Below are 17,323 nucleotides of genomic sequence, written 5' to 3' on the forward strand. Positions count from 1 at the left end.
TGTGTGTTGTTTGTATTGATGAAATTGTTCTTTGGACTCAAAACATCTCTCAGGTCAACGAGAAAACAGCAGGAGAGAATCAAACAATGATGGAACGCAAACGTAAGTAAATCTTTTGCACTGGAAATGCACTGCTGCACCGTAGGAACCAAAGTTACAGCCGACTTCCTGCTACTGCTGCCACCGAGGAAGAATAAATAAGGGCTGGTTTTCATTTTACCTTCCTGTGATCCTGGTGCTGAGTTTCATTTCGTCGGCAGGGAGACGGAACTCGAACGACGCGGAGCTGAAAACAACAGCTGAACCCGAACAGGAAGATGAAGTCCTGACCCTGATCCCTCTGCCGGAGTCAAACGAAAGCTAAAAACACCTCCCGTGAAGGTTCATGACCAGAACTAAGTTGGCAGCTGAGATGAAACTTTGACTGTTGTGAGGCTCTGCACTAAACTGTTCCTGCACTACTATGAGCTTTGCAGGGGTTTTGGTTTTGGTTTTTGGGGGTTTTTTTTTTTTTGGGGGGGGGGGGGCAGACTCGAGCTCATAAAGTACAGCACGTTTTGTTCCTGCTCTTCCTCAGGTCCTGCCACCCCGCTAGCACCAAACAGAGAAGGAGAAATCCCTTTACTGTCTCTGTAGAATCGTTCTTGTTTGTTTGTGTTTGTTTTTTACTTTCTCTAGTCAACGGTTCCTGGTTGTTTCTGTATCTTGTTTCTGTATCCAGACACGTCAGCAAGCAGCTCCTGTGCCAGGGCATGTCTGTGGTTGTTAGCTATCACGTGAGTTGAGCGATCGGCCGACATTAAAACTAAGTCCTAACACTCAGAGAAACACGCTGGAACGAGAGCTGTAGCTCTGCCTCTTTTAGCCATTTTTTCGTATTTATTCAGCTTTTGACATAGGCAAAGGCTCCGGATAGTGATCCTCATCTTTCTCATGTTCAACCGCTCCACAGTCAAAGGTTAAAAATAAAGAGGCCTGCAGAGCAGGACGGCATCTCTCAACAGTTCCTATCGCTTCAGAAAAAGAAGAAACGAGACACTAAGAGATAAGAGAGTACATCACAAAGTGTATTCAAAACATCAGGTTTTACTGCTGGACCAGATGTGACAGCACACATCTGTCCTAACCGCTTTTAAGTTGAAAGGTTTCACTTCACAGCTCCGACGTGCGTCTTTAGAAGACAGCCTTTTCAGAGGGGGGGGGGCTTTAGGTCTTTGTGCATTGGAGAGGGCAACAACTTTGTGCTGTGTTTAGACTGAACTCGAGGCCGAACATTTCCAGACTCCAATTCAAATTTCAGTCAGTGCAGAGGTGCAAGAGGAGAAGTAAAGATCAACTCGATCAGGTCAGACAAAAGAAATCCTCACATGTCAACAGTATTATTTCAAGGAGTTGTCAGTTTATGTAATTAGCAATAAATACTCAGTTAATAGTCACTACAGAACATTTCAATATAACCCTAAATAACAGGTACACACTAAGTCGAGTTAAAGTCCCTCTTCAAATGTAAATTGACTGCTTTAAATGAACAATTTTAAGTTTGTTGTAATAATACTTCATCAATTAACATACACTGTATAATCTCTGGTCGACTGTATATTTGTGCCTCCAAGAGAAGAGCAAATTGACTACCAGGCCGCTATTATAGGTCACCCCAACTCCAGCTGTTACTGTTGTCAATTTTTTTTTTTTTTAGTATTTTTCCAACACAAAATGACAATGTTACAGATGCGTTGAATCACACATTGAGTCAGCCATTGTTTATCACACTCTACCATTCACTGAAGAATTTTATGTTAAATCGATATTTCTGCATGTTTTTATTTTTTATACACCCAGTATCTTAGACCAATATATTCAGTTTCTACATACTTCTTGTACTTCTGTTTTTTTGTTTTTGCAAGACTTCTCGAAATAAAGAAGGTTGCTGCAAATGCAAAAGGGGAAAATGTGTTATTTCTCAAAATTTAAAAGGGCGTTGAACACTTCTTTCTCCAAGTACTGAGACTCTTCTCTTCTCCTGATTTGGAGGGAACACAGCTATATGTTGATGTTGATCAGGACCCGTGTTTATCAAAAAAGGCTCTAAAGAGCCAATTTAGGAGTAAAAAAGTGTTTGTAATAAGCTAATTTATCAAGTGACTAACAGCAGGTGTAAGAATAACTTTTAAGAGCAACACGATCACATGATTAATTGCATGTATAATCTGAGTGGAAACACTTGCAAATTTGATTTTAAAAAAAGTCAATTTTACATATGATATATATATATATATATATATATATATATATATATATATATATATATATATACACACACATATATACACACACATATACATGTATACATATATATAATATATGTATATATAATATATATATGTATACGTATATATATATATATATATATATATATATATATATATATATATAAAAGCCCCAACTCTTTGATTTTGATCAGTGATAGTATAAGAGTAGTGTTAGTGTTAAACCAAACTTACTGATGTGTGTCTGCAGTTTCAAGCTTTCAGTTGTACTTTCATCATCCAACTTCATCCAAGGGGAAATAGAGGCGCTAGAGGCACAATCTCTGCTCCTAAAGCAGGCAGAGACTAACCGGTTCTGTCAGTCTGCTCTCGGGTCTGGAGAGAGCAGTTAGTTAATCATGGCAGCGTACGAAGGTCTTCTTCTCTGTTCACTCCTGTGGATTGTCTCCCCAGCAGAGGGAAAAGGTGAGCAGGCAAATTGAATTACTATTAAAATATAGCAGAAAAAAACCTTCATGTATGTAGACACAGGTTCTTGAGAATATAGCCGGAAATAAATCTCACAGTGTTTTTCTACAAGTAGTGAATCCAAAAACAGACGTCCTGATGTACCAATAGCTTTCTGGGAAGCCTGTAAAACAATAATACTCACTGTTACTCAGCGAATTTCGTGCAGCACAGTGGACCCGTTGCTCTGTCATTTAGGTCAGGTGGAGTTTAAGGTTTAAGACAGGTTTAAACTTGTGTTGTCTGGGTCAAAGCCGTGGTCATTTAGACCCCACTGCTTGCTGTAGTTTAGTCAGAACCAGCTGCTGGGTCCTGTGAAAATCACCTGAACTCCTGTGGAGGTCGCTTCTTCTGAGGCTTAACTGAAACCTGTTGCAGACCCGGTTTGACCGAGGGTTAAAATCCATAAGGTTCAGTATGAGGACAGATTTGTACAGCTCAGATCATTTCATTCATTTCCAAAATGTCAAATCTTTCACTGTGTATGTTCTTTGGAAGGCACCGCTATAAGAACTGGCAAAGATATGTAATTGCGTAATCACAACTACAGGTGTTTCTTCTTCCTTAATTTGTTTTTGATGCCAGAAACAGGGTCACTAATCGTACAGTCGATGATCCTCATTTAAATAAGTGTCAGTTTTGCTGCTCTCCACCTTTGACAGTTACAGTAAAACGTTCAAAGCTATTTCTGCGCTGTGTTTCTGTCACAACACAGCTCTCCGTGGTGAAGGAGCTCATGGGGGATTCAATTCCCCAGACATCATGTTCTATCTGATGCACTGTCCGCTGGAGCACGTTTGCAGGCAGTGGAAAAACCCCACATACCTGCATCAAAAGCAGGTATGTGGTCACGCAACTAATGTAGCTCCATCGATGGGTTGTGACACTTGAATCCTCTGCACGGTGGAGTTTGATTTGTTTCAATAAGGGTCGAGGTTTTACCTCCCTAGAGTTGGCCCTCACAGATGTACGAGATTTTTACGTTTGCTTTGTAAACGAAACGTAATTTGGCCTGTCAACAGCTGCTGACGTGCCAAGGTGGTCCTTCCTTCCTGACGCTTCTTTGCTTTGTTTGGTTTTTTTTGCACTTGTTCAAATGTGTTATTCATTGACTGCTGTTTATAAGCGAGACTGTCGTCAGGCACTCTAAAGCCCTACCGTGCTCTACTGTCATGTCTTCATGCAGCACCGCCGACAGGTAAAAATCTGAATTTTCTCCCAACACTTCGGTTCACGACAAAACACAATCCACAGGGGCTTGTATGCACAAAGAAAGAAGTCTCCTATTGCTGGACAAATATCTACAGATCAAGTTGCCTTGTAGAGTTAGTTATTTCTAAATCTCAGCTATTTAAATATTGTCAAGAAAAATGGTCTGAGGAAATACAAAGCAAAACCAGAACTGAGAACATACTGTTATTAAGTTACCATCCCAGGAAATGTCACCCTTAACCTTAGCAAAGGTCAGAGGTCTGTGGAGACAGGATGCTTCCATTCAGTCCCAAAGGACGGAACGTGCCTCCTGTGTGATTTGGATGAGGTTGAGCATGAAATGCATTTCTTTTCTATTGTCCCTTTAATCGTGATATTCGGGTTAAATTTTTTCCCCCCCGAAATTGTCTGCTGGACGTCCGAGTGTCCGCTTGATACGAAAGATGAATGTAAATACAGAACATATTTACATAAAAGACAATTGACATAGTTCAGTTTTTGTCAAATGCTGACCATCAGCGTATGAGAGCGTTGTATGTTTAATTTGTTCAGTTTATATCTGATATAATGTGTTTGACACATGTATTGGCTTCCCTCGTTTTTGTTTTCTCTTGCTTCTGCAGGTAATGTAAGCAGGCTGGACACCTTAACGTGTATGGCACTTGAATAAAAACACTCGTGTGTTTTCTGATTCCTGGGTCTGTATTTCCAGAGTTTACGATCACCTGTCTGACGTCAGAGGACTGCGTGCTCCCCTGTCAGTTCCAATCCGACGGCAAAGGTGCGAGGATCATGTGGTACAAGAAGAAAGCCGTGGTGAGCTGCACACGCTACGGCAACACCAGCTTCGTGGTCGGCCACAACTCGCCGGCTGACAAGTACAAAGGAAGAACGGGCCTGTATGCAGACCAGGTACTGGAGGGGAACGCAACACTGGTGTTGAGAAACGTAACGCCGAATGACCAGGGCAAATACTTCTGCATCACCATGACCGCACCCCGCACAGACGAATCCGGCATCATCTCTGTTATTGTAAAAGGTGCAGGCTGTTTTAAGGAATTTATGGCATGTATTTGGCTTTTTGTAATTGTATTTCCTGCTTTTTGCCATTTTGCACCCCGTCTTAAAGGTACACTGCGAAGTTTTTGACCAATAGCAGTGCTGTCGAGCGCTGCTTTGATGAACAGATCGCAATATTGCCCACGTTCTTTCAAAATCACTAAAATCATCCTAAAATGCTCTGCACACCCTGAAAGTAGCACTAGTTAAGCCAAAGCATCCCACAGATGGGATGGCGTATTTTAAAAGGTTAAATTCCTGGGCCCTCATTCATCCCTGTTGCTAAAGTTCTAAATCCAGTTGTACAAAGAAAATTCAGCAAAATTATGCAAAATAAATAAATAAATTAAAAAGATTATCATCCATAAAAAGGGATATAAGTGCAACACGATGAGGGCCGAGTGACTCTTCACTGTCCACTATGGACCAGCTCATTAGCGGCATAACTGGAGAGACCTCAGTGTCCGGACCGTGACTCTTGTCCTCAGTACCAGAGCTACTGGTGATGAGAAACACTCCCAGTCAGGCTTGGTTCTCATTGGGTCTGGGTGGGTCACTCGGGGGAATGCCATTTTTAATTGCAACGTTGTGTAGCGCACTGCAACCCTTGGCAATGTAGCATACCTAGAAAACAGGTTTGCACATTGCATCACTTTCATGTACTGGCATTTGAAGGAATGTCATTTCAGACGCAGACCTTGCTAGGCTGGTATTGCAGTGTCCCTCCTGTCCCCTAGAGGCAAAGGCAACGCCCTTTCAGCAGAACACAATATTCAGATATTGTTTCCCAGTAGAGGTCTAACATGGCACATAAGACCTTGCAAATAACACATAAGTCACTTACCAATAAGCCATCCATCCTCAACAGCTCCTTCCTGGAGGTTAGGGCTGACTGAACTGTTCTGCACAACGAATTAATCATGTGTCACACCTGGCCATTTGGCCACCGCATTCAACAAAGCCGATTTTGAATCACAGATGACCTGCACATTGACCAAATGGAAACCAGCATTTTATTTTTGTGTTTACAAATGAGTTTAAAAGCATCACAACAGTTACCGTCGGCTCGATGAAGCTGTTAAGATCTAACACAAAACTACTTTTATCTTTACTGTTTTGCAGCTCCGGTACGAGAGGTTGACATTGCGTTCAGTGGTGATGCAGTCACCTGTACAGCTGAAGGCATCTACCCGGCTCCGGCGCTCACCTGGTCTACGGATCCTCCGACTGATGCTCGACTCCTCCAGAACAAAACAAAGACCCAGAAAAACAAGCTCAGCTTCTACGACATTCAGAGTTGGCTGAGGCTGACGGGAAGCATCGCCACGAATCATACTTACATTTGTTGTGTTACCAGTGACACCAACAAAAAAACATCTTTTCTGAATCACGAAGGTAAATAAGTTCAGAAATCTTCAGTGTGAAGTTGCTGATACTAAATCTTTTTCAGTAAGCTTTAAGAAAACCATCTTCTTACTCTTTGTTGTAGCCTCAATTCTTGCCTCTGCAGGCAGCGATGTGAAGATTTCCTGCCGTTTGCCTCACACCATCCCTCAGAGCTTTAATCTCACCTGGAGGTTCAGACGCTTAGATCCCATCATATTGATCAGTGTCATAGATCGGAAGTCGCAGGTGAAGGTCTGGGATCAGTGGAAGCCTCACGTCTTCGACAACTTTTCAGTCTTGAGTGCCCTGCAGCTTCACAGCCTGAAGTCAGAGCACCAGGGAACCTACACCTGTGAGATTAGCACACCTGAAGAAATGTACATCACTTGGACTGACATCACAGTAACCGAAGGTAATGACACCACTGGGTGCAGAAAGGAGTAGATTCCAAGGCTGCAGCCGGACGTAGGCAAAGCAGTGGTTTGAGCACAAAACAAAGTGTTGGACAAATTACAATTTTGACCTGATGATGGCTCTAGATGAAACGTTAAGGAATCACCAAAGTCTTTACAATTCATCCAATCAAACAATCAAATTTTGTGTCAAATCCATACTTATTTCACTGGATAAGTCCAAGTATTTCAGCTGATGGTGGTTTTAGGTGAAAAAAGCGGGGGATCACCAAAGTCAGTAGGATCTATCCTCTGGGGAACACAAATGTCTGTAGAAAAATCACTGTACATAAGTTTTTAGTTTTTAGCTGTGTTAGCAGCTCTAGGGATGCCCAGCACTTTGGTCAAAATATCTCAGCAACTATTGAATTGATTGCCATGAAATTTAGTACAGACATTCATGATCCCCAGAGGATGAATCCCAGTCACGCTGGGGCCACTAGCAAGTCACAATTTTCACTTACCCAGTGAAATATCTAAATATATCAACATCAACTAGATGAAAAAAAAACATTGTCCAGACAATCATGGTCCCGAAAAGGAAGTATTCTATTGACTTGGGTGATCCCCTGACTTTTCCTGTAGCGCCACCATGAGCTTCTCCTTTGTTGTTTTGAGTAAAATGTTTAAACTACTGGATAGATCGGTGAAATTTGTTACAGGCATTCATGTTCCCCTCAGGATGATTTGTACTTACTTTGGTGATCGAAGGGAACTGATTGGTCTGTGGTGTTTTATAGAGAGAAAACAGATCTTAGACTATTGATGGGATTTTGCTGTTGTTTGAGTAATCTATGTGAGTTTTGAAGGATTTATTGTAAACTGTGGAATCTAATCTTCTACTTTACATTTCAGACTCCAAACATTACACCTACATCATCGCCATCGTTGGACTGAGTTATTTCTTGTGTCTGTCATATGGGACACTGGCGTTTTTGGGCTTTAAAAGTGAGTCATTCAACCAGGTTGGCATGAAAACAAACTGAAAATCGAGTCACCCGATGTGTATAACACATAAATGTTTGACTACACAACATTCATGTGCAAAAGGGGCCGGCTCATTGTTGTGGTTTGATGCAGTAATTGATCACGTCCCTTCAAATCTGATGCCGCACTCAGGTCATGGGAAAGAAAAGACTCACCGTAAAATATGGCAATTCCCAGTGTTTTTCTTTGTATACTTAATGGATGATTATCTAGCATTCATATATGGTTGTATAATAGGCAGAGACATGGGACTAAAAAATACTTTTCAGGATCAAAATAGCATCGAGATCCCCGGTATTATGTTCACACCATTTAAAATAACGGTAACTGGTCTCTGTCATGTGAACAAAGCATTGGCATTCTGCTTTTTGTTTAAAAAATAATAACACAGATCACCCAAATCAACCTAAGACAGGAGCAGGGCCAGAGGGGTGGCGAAGGGTGGCACTGGGACCGCCCAGGAATCTGCTTAGCCCCCAGGCACCAGGGATGGTGGCCACAAGTCAAAAAAGTGATAGGCAGTTGGCCTGTTAGTATCATGGATGGATTACTGAATAGGTCTACCTGGTACAGGTCCAGGCCCCCTGTACCAGAACCTCTGTACGAAGTGACTGTTAAAAGTCAATTACATGAGCACAAACAGATGCAAAATTACCATTAAAAAAAACAATAACAACAAAAAACAGCCACAAAGACACAAAACAACCACAGAGATGAAAAATGACCAAAGAGAGAAACAAAACGACCAGAACAGGAGGTAAAATGACAACAAAGAGATGCCAAACGAACACTTGGTCTGGTTGTCTTGCTTCTATGTAGGAGGGGCTGGAGGACCTTTATTGTTAACTATTAATAATGTAAGTCGTAACATCTTTTTACTCATTTTATAAATGTGTCCCCCCCCCCGTTTCTTTAAAACTGACGCATCTCTGCGTGCACAGGGGATTACACATTTTTTGGCTCTCTACGCGTTTTTAAGCTCCAGATCGTGATTTACGACACGAAATTTCTACTCTTTTACAGTCAGACGATTGGAGAGAGCCGGACGACAGGAAGGAAGGAGCGACGAAACCACTGAGAGTTTGAAAGTCGATGAAGTCAACAGTGATTCGGGAGTCGAGTGAAAAGCAGTTGATGGAGGATATGAAACCAACTTTTTCTTTATGTTTCGGATGTGGAAGGTACTGAGTGGAAAAAAGGGAATTAAGAATAAGTAAATTCACGAATGTAATGTCACTTTGCTACTGCGATTCAGACTTCGACCTGCTCTGCTTTCTCTGTGACAACATTAGTAGGAATGAATGTGTCACAATTATCATTATTGATATTGTGATCTTGTGTATCTGTGTCTTTTATATCTCAGAATAACAATTTAGATTTTTTTTTTAATGAAGTGTGGTGTGTAATCTGTTAAAAAAAAAAAAAAAACGAATTATGAACAACAGTTGGAGATTTCAACTGGAAAAGCATAGTTGTTACTTCTATCTAGGAGAAACACATTACCAGCAGGGCTTACATGCAAAAATATACATATGTATATACAGTGGGCTCCAAAAGTCTGGGACCACTTTCCAGCCACAGAGTTTGAGTAAGTTTTACAACTCGAAATTTAATGCTGCTGTCGTTTTATGTACGATAAAATTTGTTGTTTCAATGTTAAATATCCTGCCTCCCTACGTATCTTTCATGATTCTTATTTCTGTATTAGATCTGAAGGATTTTGTCATTTATTCTGTCTGGTGATATAAAAATGAAGGATACCGTTAAAACTAGAAGATACTTTTATCCCCGTTTTTAAGCATCTAAAATATCAGCTTCGGTCCCCCTCACAAGTCAAACCCAGTCTCAGTCAGGCTCTATCTGCCCAGAAATGTTATTTTTCCCAAAATCGGCAGTGGAGCTGAAACCACTGAACTCTCACTCAGTAAAATAGGCTGAGCTTATTTAAAACAACCATGTTGGTATTTGATATCCTGCCTTCGGGCGGGTAACAATCTGCTCAGACCTGTCGGACAGCAACTCGACGTTGGGACCTCAGCAGAGTCTGAAACCTCACGTCTGAGGAGAGCATTTCACTGTATTTCACTGAGTTTAAACACTAGATTGTTTCTCTTCTCAATTCTCATTTTAACCTATTTCAACTAGCTGTTCTCAAATCCTCGAGTGAATTAAAAATATTAATGACATAATGATTACAGGTAAAAGTTTTGCCTTTTAACTTTTATTACAACCATTTACATTTCAATACCAAATTAAAAGTACCTATAGTGAGGAAAGGTTCCCGTCAAAAATTTTCTAGGACTGCAACTTACAATTACTCTCACTATCAGTTATAATATAATATATTTAGAATCATTTTTTAGATTGATCGATTAATCGTTAGGTTAGTAAATGCTCATCAGAACGTCTCAGAGACCAAGGAGATGTCTCCAAGCAATAAATCTTCCCTTTGAGAGGCTGGAGCCAGAGAACGTTTGGGCACTTTTTTCTCTATTTTTGCCTTTAAAAAAAAAAAAAAAAAATCACTGAAACGTTTATTCAGTTATCAAAATAGTTGCAGATTATTTTTCTGTCGATTGATTGATAAAAATGTTATGGAAATCTTTTTTAGGGTCCCTGAAAAGTTGATATTGGGGGGAGATGCATCCACCTTGAACATGTTCCGAGGCCGGAAGGAATGATGATAAAAAAAAAAGAACGATTCTACAATTTCTATAACTGTAAACTGCATAAACAATAGTTAAAACTGATAAAGTTATAGGTAGCGTATGAACATTTAATAAATGGGTTATTAATAGACTCTAATGCCGTTGTGCACAGATATAAAGACATTTTAAGTGCATATTGGTGTAAAGTGTTTGTCACCCATTATAACTTCTCCTATGAAGCCGTATTTTATATCATTACAACTACGTTTTACGCCACTGTCGTTCGTTATGTGTTTATACGCCAGCATCCAGTTACGGGTCCCCACAGGAGGAGTTACACTTGTTAACAAATACACTCACAGGACACCAACGCTTGCAACTATATTACAGTGTTTCAGAAATGATTTATTAAATGTTTATATGGTGTTTATTAAACAAACAGGGGGAGTTTAAAGTTCTAGCACTATAACGTATGGAGGACGGGGTTAATCAACCCCCTGTCCTCCTGATTAGCGGGAGATGGCGGGGAAAACGTAGAGACAACAGAAACAAAAAAATAAAGTCAAAGATGTCTGCCGAGTGTAAATGTTTATTCAAACCACAAAAATAAAATGAGAACAGTAACATACTGATTCAGTTATCCACTTCAAAATATTAAGTTGAGAAGAATCCCACACAGCCATGCACCTGGAGAAGTTGTCAAACAAATGATAATAGAGAAGCAAAAAAACACAAGCGTGTGTTTGTTTTGTGTGTGTGTGTGTGTGTGTGTGTGTGAGTCCCTGTTACATCGGGCGTGGGTTTTCCTCTCTGTAGTCGTATGGGTCTCCTTTGAAGGGCAGATGAGGAGGGTGGTTACAGATTCCCATCAGGAAGATGATGATGGTGCCGAAGGTCATCACCGGAGTCACCAGAAAGAGACAGAGGCGGTCCACCGTACGAGCGATACCACTCCAGTTGTCTTTCTCCTGTGAAGACAGCAGCGGAGTTGAAGCTTCGTTCACGATTCACGGTTACATATTCGAGTTCCATAGGAGGCCAAAAGTATGTGGACACCCTAACGTTACAACCGTACGTGATGGTTGAACGTGCGGTTCCAAAACCGAGGGCACGACTCTGCCGCTCCGGTTTCAGTCCTTCCACCAGATGTTGAAACTTGGCCGCGGGGACTTGTTCCCATTCAGGCACAGGACCATCGCTGAGGTCCGGCACTGGTGTTGGGGATAAGGTCCGGCTAACACTTGGTGCTGGACGGGTTGGAGGTCAGGGCTCTGCGCAGACCCGTCAAGTTCTTCCGAAACCCCGTGTTCACGAAGAAATGTTTTTTTCTTCGCGAACCGGAAGCCGTTTTATAAAAGCGATTTACAAGCACTCTGGACCTCAGACGGGGGACGCATCAACGTTTTACAAAGGATCGGGAAATTTACAAGTCCTGCGCGGCTCACGCGCTCTAATGTACTGCAGTTTATTAGTGAAGCATCAGCGTGAGCGAATGGCAAGGAAAGGTGAGGCAGGTTTACACCCAGTCGGCAGTTTATTAGGAACACCTGGCAACCTGATACAACAGTCCTGCACTAACTCCCACCTTCATGAAGGTGCCAGTGGGCAGTCTTTGTTGGAACCGTGTCGAAGAGGTGTTGATTAGACAGCATTCTCCTAAATGGATCTCACACTTGAACCGACACCGCTTTAAGACAGTTTTCACAGAAACTGAACATTTTGTGACCGTCTTGAAGCTGAGAGTTACCGCGGGACCGCCGGGGTCGGGGGCATTCGTTTGTGCTAGGTGTACCTAATAAACTGACCACTGAGTGCCTTTGCATGGCATCTTTCCACAACAAGGCGAGAGAAGGCGTTTTACAGAAGACAGAAAAGGGCAGTCGGAGGAGAAGCACGAGGCAATAAAAAAAAGACATCAAGCCGATGCGTATAAATAGGATTTTAAAAGACGAAAAGTGAAAAAGAAGATAAGCAGAACGAAACAGGAGGAGAAAATTATAGTGCAGTGCAAGATATGAATAAATTGTCCCAAGTTTAATTTAATAAACGGCAGTGACAAAGGGAAAAGGAAAGAGAAATGGTTTCATTCTCTGTAGTTAAATTTCTTCTTTCCATTTGACCTCTCTCAACTTTAAACAAATGGATCCATTCGTCATTCTGTGATAATTCCTTCGCCAGAAATTCTGTGATATTTCTTTATTTCGCAGCGTCTTCACCGCATCTCACCTCGTTGTAGTCGTTCTTGCTGCGCATGTGCTTGATGATGTAGTTCGCCCCGTCCACGGCCGGCTTGATCCCCGCGTACAGCTGCTCCGTCACGCCTCCGTCTTCCCGCGGCTTCTCCACTGCGGGCGCACACACAGAGCAACGTTAAAGAAGGACTAAGAAGATCTACGGCAAGGGAGAGCCACCAAAAGAGTGTAATCGACAATCCCAATACATAACCCTAAACGGTGTTGATTCATCGACGTTAGCGGACGTACCCGCGGCATGTGTGGTTCGTGTGGTCAGTCCGTGTCTCTCCGACTGCTTCTCGAACATCAGCTCGCTGCGGGACTTGACGCTGTAGTACTCCTCCGCCGTGGCGATGTACCCCACCGAGCTGGATCGCCGCGGCAGGGCTCCGTCCCAGTATGGCTCCGCCTCCGCAGGGCGGGACATGCGCAGGATCCGGGGCAGGCGCTCGAGGAAGAACTGGACGCGGAGAAGGTTGGGAAGTAAAGAAAACAAAAGCACACATTTGTCACAGTCTGAGATTTTTTTCACTAAAATCTACGTCTGTTTTCTCTCTGCTGCCCAATCACTCTGTATCAATTTCATAAAACCTTTTATATTTTGTTCAGAGTACTTGGGAATCATCGTCATTCCTGGCAGTACTGCAGAACGTTTGGAGTAAATATAAGAAAGGAGAAAAATACACATTTATTTTGGTATTTTATGGATATTAGACAGCGTTTTTTTAGTGCAGATAATTACATTGAAATTGAACGTTTTCATGGCAAGAGAGCAAAAGTTTGTTCTCGCATAAGATCTGTAAAACCGAGACACATAGAAACACACACACAAGCCATACCATAAGACAAGATGCCATTTCTTCATCCCTGTGGGGAACTTGGGCTTTTCCATTCGACCAATCCTGACCTTTTTAAAAACGAGTGGGCCGGAAAATGTGTGTTTGAAAACTCCACGGATGCCGCCTCTCTTCACAGGCAGAAGTCGCCACAGGGAGAGCACTGTCGTCTATTTAGTCGCACACGCGTGTTAAAATAGATCCGGAGGTCGCATCTGATTGGTCAGACAATGGCAGCGACACGGGTGACGGCGCAGAGCATCGCAGACACGGATTAGCGCTGAAAAGCTGAAGGCAAAAGCCCAAATATCGACCTGATATATGGATGTAACCGTAACTTGCGCGTGTGTTATGAGTGTGTTTTGTGCGTGTGGTGTGTGTGTGTGTGTGTGTGTGTGTGTTACCTTCTTGGTCCACTCTGACATGACGTGTGTGCTCGGAGTCCTGAAGTGCAGGTTGAGGACGACCACACAGTTCAGCACCACCACCGTAACCAACACCATGATGAACATCAAATACCTGAGAGAGACACACACACACACACACACACACAAACACACACGCACACACGCCGAATTTTGTTGAGAAGTTCTGTAAGTGGGACTACATTCATTGTTGTGTTTTCTTTCTCTGTTTTATTACTTTTAATTTCATTTGTTGTTAGATTTCTGTGCACCTCGATACTATATGATTTCTGGCAGTTGTTCCTCTGTGGAATTCGTTTGTGACTGACCTGATACTTTCTTTTTTCTTTTTTTAAAAACTCCACAAAATGAATAAAGTAGCAGCTGCCTAACACTGTATCGCCTGCAACAACTGATGCACAAAAATGACCTTTTCCGGATTTTCTCTTTTTAAAAGGTATTTTGTGAAATGCTTCCGTTTGTTTCTCACTCTTATTCTGGAAGAAGCCATTTGGTGTCACATCACTGCACTAATGGACTTACACTGTTTTATTTATCAGAGCTAAGTGATATATATATAGTTGCTGGTACAAGAGACGATTAGACAGACAATAAAATATTGAATCCATAGGTAACTCAATACATTTCTGTCAGATCGTTGGTCTTTTATTATTCGCAAAGCCAAATGTCCACCGGATGTTCCCGACGTTTCCAGATGTGTCTGGGAGCCTGTGTGCGCGTGCGTGTGTTACCTACTTGACGATAAGCGGCACGGACATGGAAGTCTCCGGCAGCCTTTGAGAGATCAGCAGCAGGAAGACGGACTGAGCCAGCAGCACGGAGATGGACAGGGTCATCTTCTCACCACCTACACGCACACACACACACACACGACTGAATGAATCATTTTCTGACAGCAGTTTTAAAACGTGGTCCGCGGTATCTTCCAGACCATCGTTAAGAGCCCAGCGTGTACAGGTGAGCTCTGTTTGTGTAGCTGTGCTTGCTATGAAACAAAAGAGATTATGAAAATGGATAAAAGCACACGAGCAGCATTCAGGTCAAATCAGAGGAAAAACGGGAAGGAAAGGATGATGGGATCCAAATTTTCAACAACAAAATGGCAGATTAATTGGCAGCTGTTTTGATGATCGATTAATGGCCATTCTTGCCAAAATACTAAATGATCGGATTTTCAAGTTTGAGAATTTGCAGATTTTCCTCATCTTATGTTATAGAAAACTGAAGAACCTTGGGTTTTAAACTGTTGGTCGGAACAAAACAATAGATGGCATCACCTTGTGCTTTCTCACGGTTTTTCAATGTTTTACAGACCAAAACATTAATTGAAAAAAATAAAATGGTCAGTTGCAAACCTAAAAGGTTTTTTTTTTTCAGATTTAAGTTGAAATCGCAAGAATAACGCCTTCTCCACTGTGGCATTTGGGTGGGTTGGGAAAAATTTAGTTTTTGCATTTTGTGCAAAAACAAATTATGCATTAAAAAAAAATTTTTTTTTAAAAATAGAGGTAATTCTGCACTGACTGTCAGCGGGCAGGTAGTAGACGAGCGAGGCCAGGAAGGAGATGAGCACACAGGGGATGATGATGTTGACGATGTAGAAGAGAGGTTTGCGTTTGATGATCAGGTAAAAGGTGATGTCCTGGTGCTTGTTGCTCTCCATGGGAATGTGTTTGTAGGTGTTCCTCTTGGCCGGCCGGTGGATTATCTCCCACTCGCCGTTCTCTGTCAACACACACAGAACGAGGTTTAGGTAATTAAGCTGCAGCCAGGATTGACACTCTAGATGTACGCGCCACTAAACCTGACGCTCCAGAGGATCATTGAGGACGCAGGGGTCAGGCCCTCAGTAGTGTCTCTGGAATTTGAGAGATTTTAAGAACTGGAGGGGGAGTTTCTCTTCTATAACTACAATTTACACTTTAAAAAAAAAAAGAAAAAAAGTTGATATTCTCCAGAGTCAATATCTACAACGCTGACTGTTTATTTTCTGCAAAAAACTAAGCTGAATTAAAATAAAATGAATGGAAATATGGCACATTTTATTCCAGGCTGCGCGAGGAAATCTTAAAAACAGAATTTAGACCATCCTGTAGGGAGATAACATTTACAAAAAAAAAAAAATGTAATGTTTGAGTAATGAGTTTTTTTTGGTGTGGAGTCAAACGTTCCCGAGGGATGAATACGTACAAATGCAAAACAACAACATACTGAAATCAGAAAATAACCATATTAACATCATTAATGTGAATTCTTGAAGAGTCCAGGAGTTCAACTGTACCACCCAGTGCGACCCGACAATCACTGCCACCAAAAAAAAAAAAATTTTTTTACTTATTGAACAATTACATAATAACCAAAATATGTAAATACATGGTTGAAAAAGCAGCTTCAACTTCTCTCCCTGGCAGGAACTGAACCTGAAGCCTATTATTCATTCCTTGATGTTTAAGACTTATTCAGGTAAGTCATAAACATCATGAAACATAAAGTCGCTTTTGGTTGCAGAAAATCAGTGACTCATGGTAGTCAAGCTAAACTGTGAAAGTGTGTGTGTGTGTGTGTGTGTATGAGAGAGAGAGAGAGAGAGAGAGAGGGGGAGAGGTACACACACACACACACACACACACACACACACACCTGTAAAGCTTGCAGGGTCAATGATGATCCACTCCACCGTCCATTTGCTGGTTTCTCCCTCTTCTTCCTTCAGCAGCATCCTGATCTCCTTGGCATTGTAGGTCAGAGAGCTGCAAAGAAACATGGGAAATGGAGTTTAAAATCAATTTGATAAGCGTTTTTTTTGGTTGGAAAAATTCGGGAAAAAACAAATTACATTTACTTAAGAAAAAAAAAAAAAGCTCTTTCAGGCTCCTAATACAAAATGGCACGTTTGCATGAAAGACAAAGTATAAATTAAAATGTGATTAGTTGAGGTTTCTGGGTTCAAAATGATTTCTTTACGCCTCCTGCTTCTTGATTAGTGGTGTGGAAGATTTCTGTTTACAGTGACATACTGTCCGCTTTGTGTCTTACGTGAATTTGAGCGTGCAGTTCTGCCAGTCGAAGGGGAAGTAGTTGACGTTGATGGAGCAGGAGGAGCGGAAGATGGCAGGAGGCAACCAGTAGCAGAGACCATCAGTGTACACCAGGACGTTACTGTAGTAGGCCACCTGGAACTGGGCATCGTTACTGAAAGGAGGATGCAGACATGTTGTCTCATGTTACCCACATACAAACACATCAGGAGTGAGAGTCAGAGGTTCGGCGTCAGGTTCAAGGACACTTCAGGACAAACTAAAACACCCCC

General features: G+C 41.8%; 1 protein-coding gene across 1 annotated transcript in view; it reads right to left on the reverse strand.

Annotated features, from left to right (window-relative positions):
* Positions 1-11,093: 11,093 nt before the first annotated feature.
* The window catches only part of chrnd (cholinergic receptor, nicotinic, delta (muscle)), a 21,670-nt gene continuing 15,440 nt past the window's right edge, over positions 11,094-17,323 (reverse strand). The window contains exons 5-12 of the mRNA XM_040126721.1: positions 17,050-17,205; positions 16,654-16,763; positions 15,538-15,738; positions 14,749-14,860; positions 13,993-14,107; positions 13,002-13,212; positions 12,745-12,863; positions 11,094-11,486 (exon numbers count right to left, since the gene is read on the reverse strand). Coding sequence (XP_039982655.1) covers positions 11,304-11,486; positions 12,745-12,863; positions 13,002-13,212; positions 13,993-14,107; positions 14,749-14,860; positions 15,538-15,738; positions 16,654-16,763; positions 17,050-17,205 — 1,207 coding nt within the window. The 3' untranslated portion in view covers positions 11,094-11,303. The remainder of the gene's footprint in view (positions 11,487-12,744; positions 12,864-13,001; positions 13,213-13,992; positions 14,108-14,748; positions 14,861-15,537; positions 15,739-16,653; positions 16,764-17,049; positions 17,206-17,323) is intronic.

The sequence above is a fragment of the Xiphias gladius genome, chromosome 5 (assembly GCF_016859285.1).
Source record: "Xiphias gladius isolate SHS-SW01 ecotype Sanya breed wild chromosome 5, ASM1685928v1, whole genome shotgun sequence".
Lineage (NCBI taxonomy): Eukaryota > Metazoa > Chordata > Actinopteri > Istiophoriformes > Xiphiidae > Xiphias > Xiphias gladius.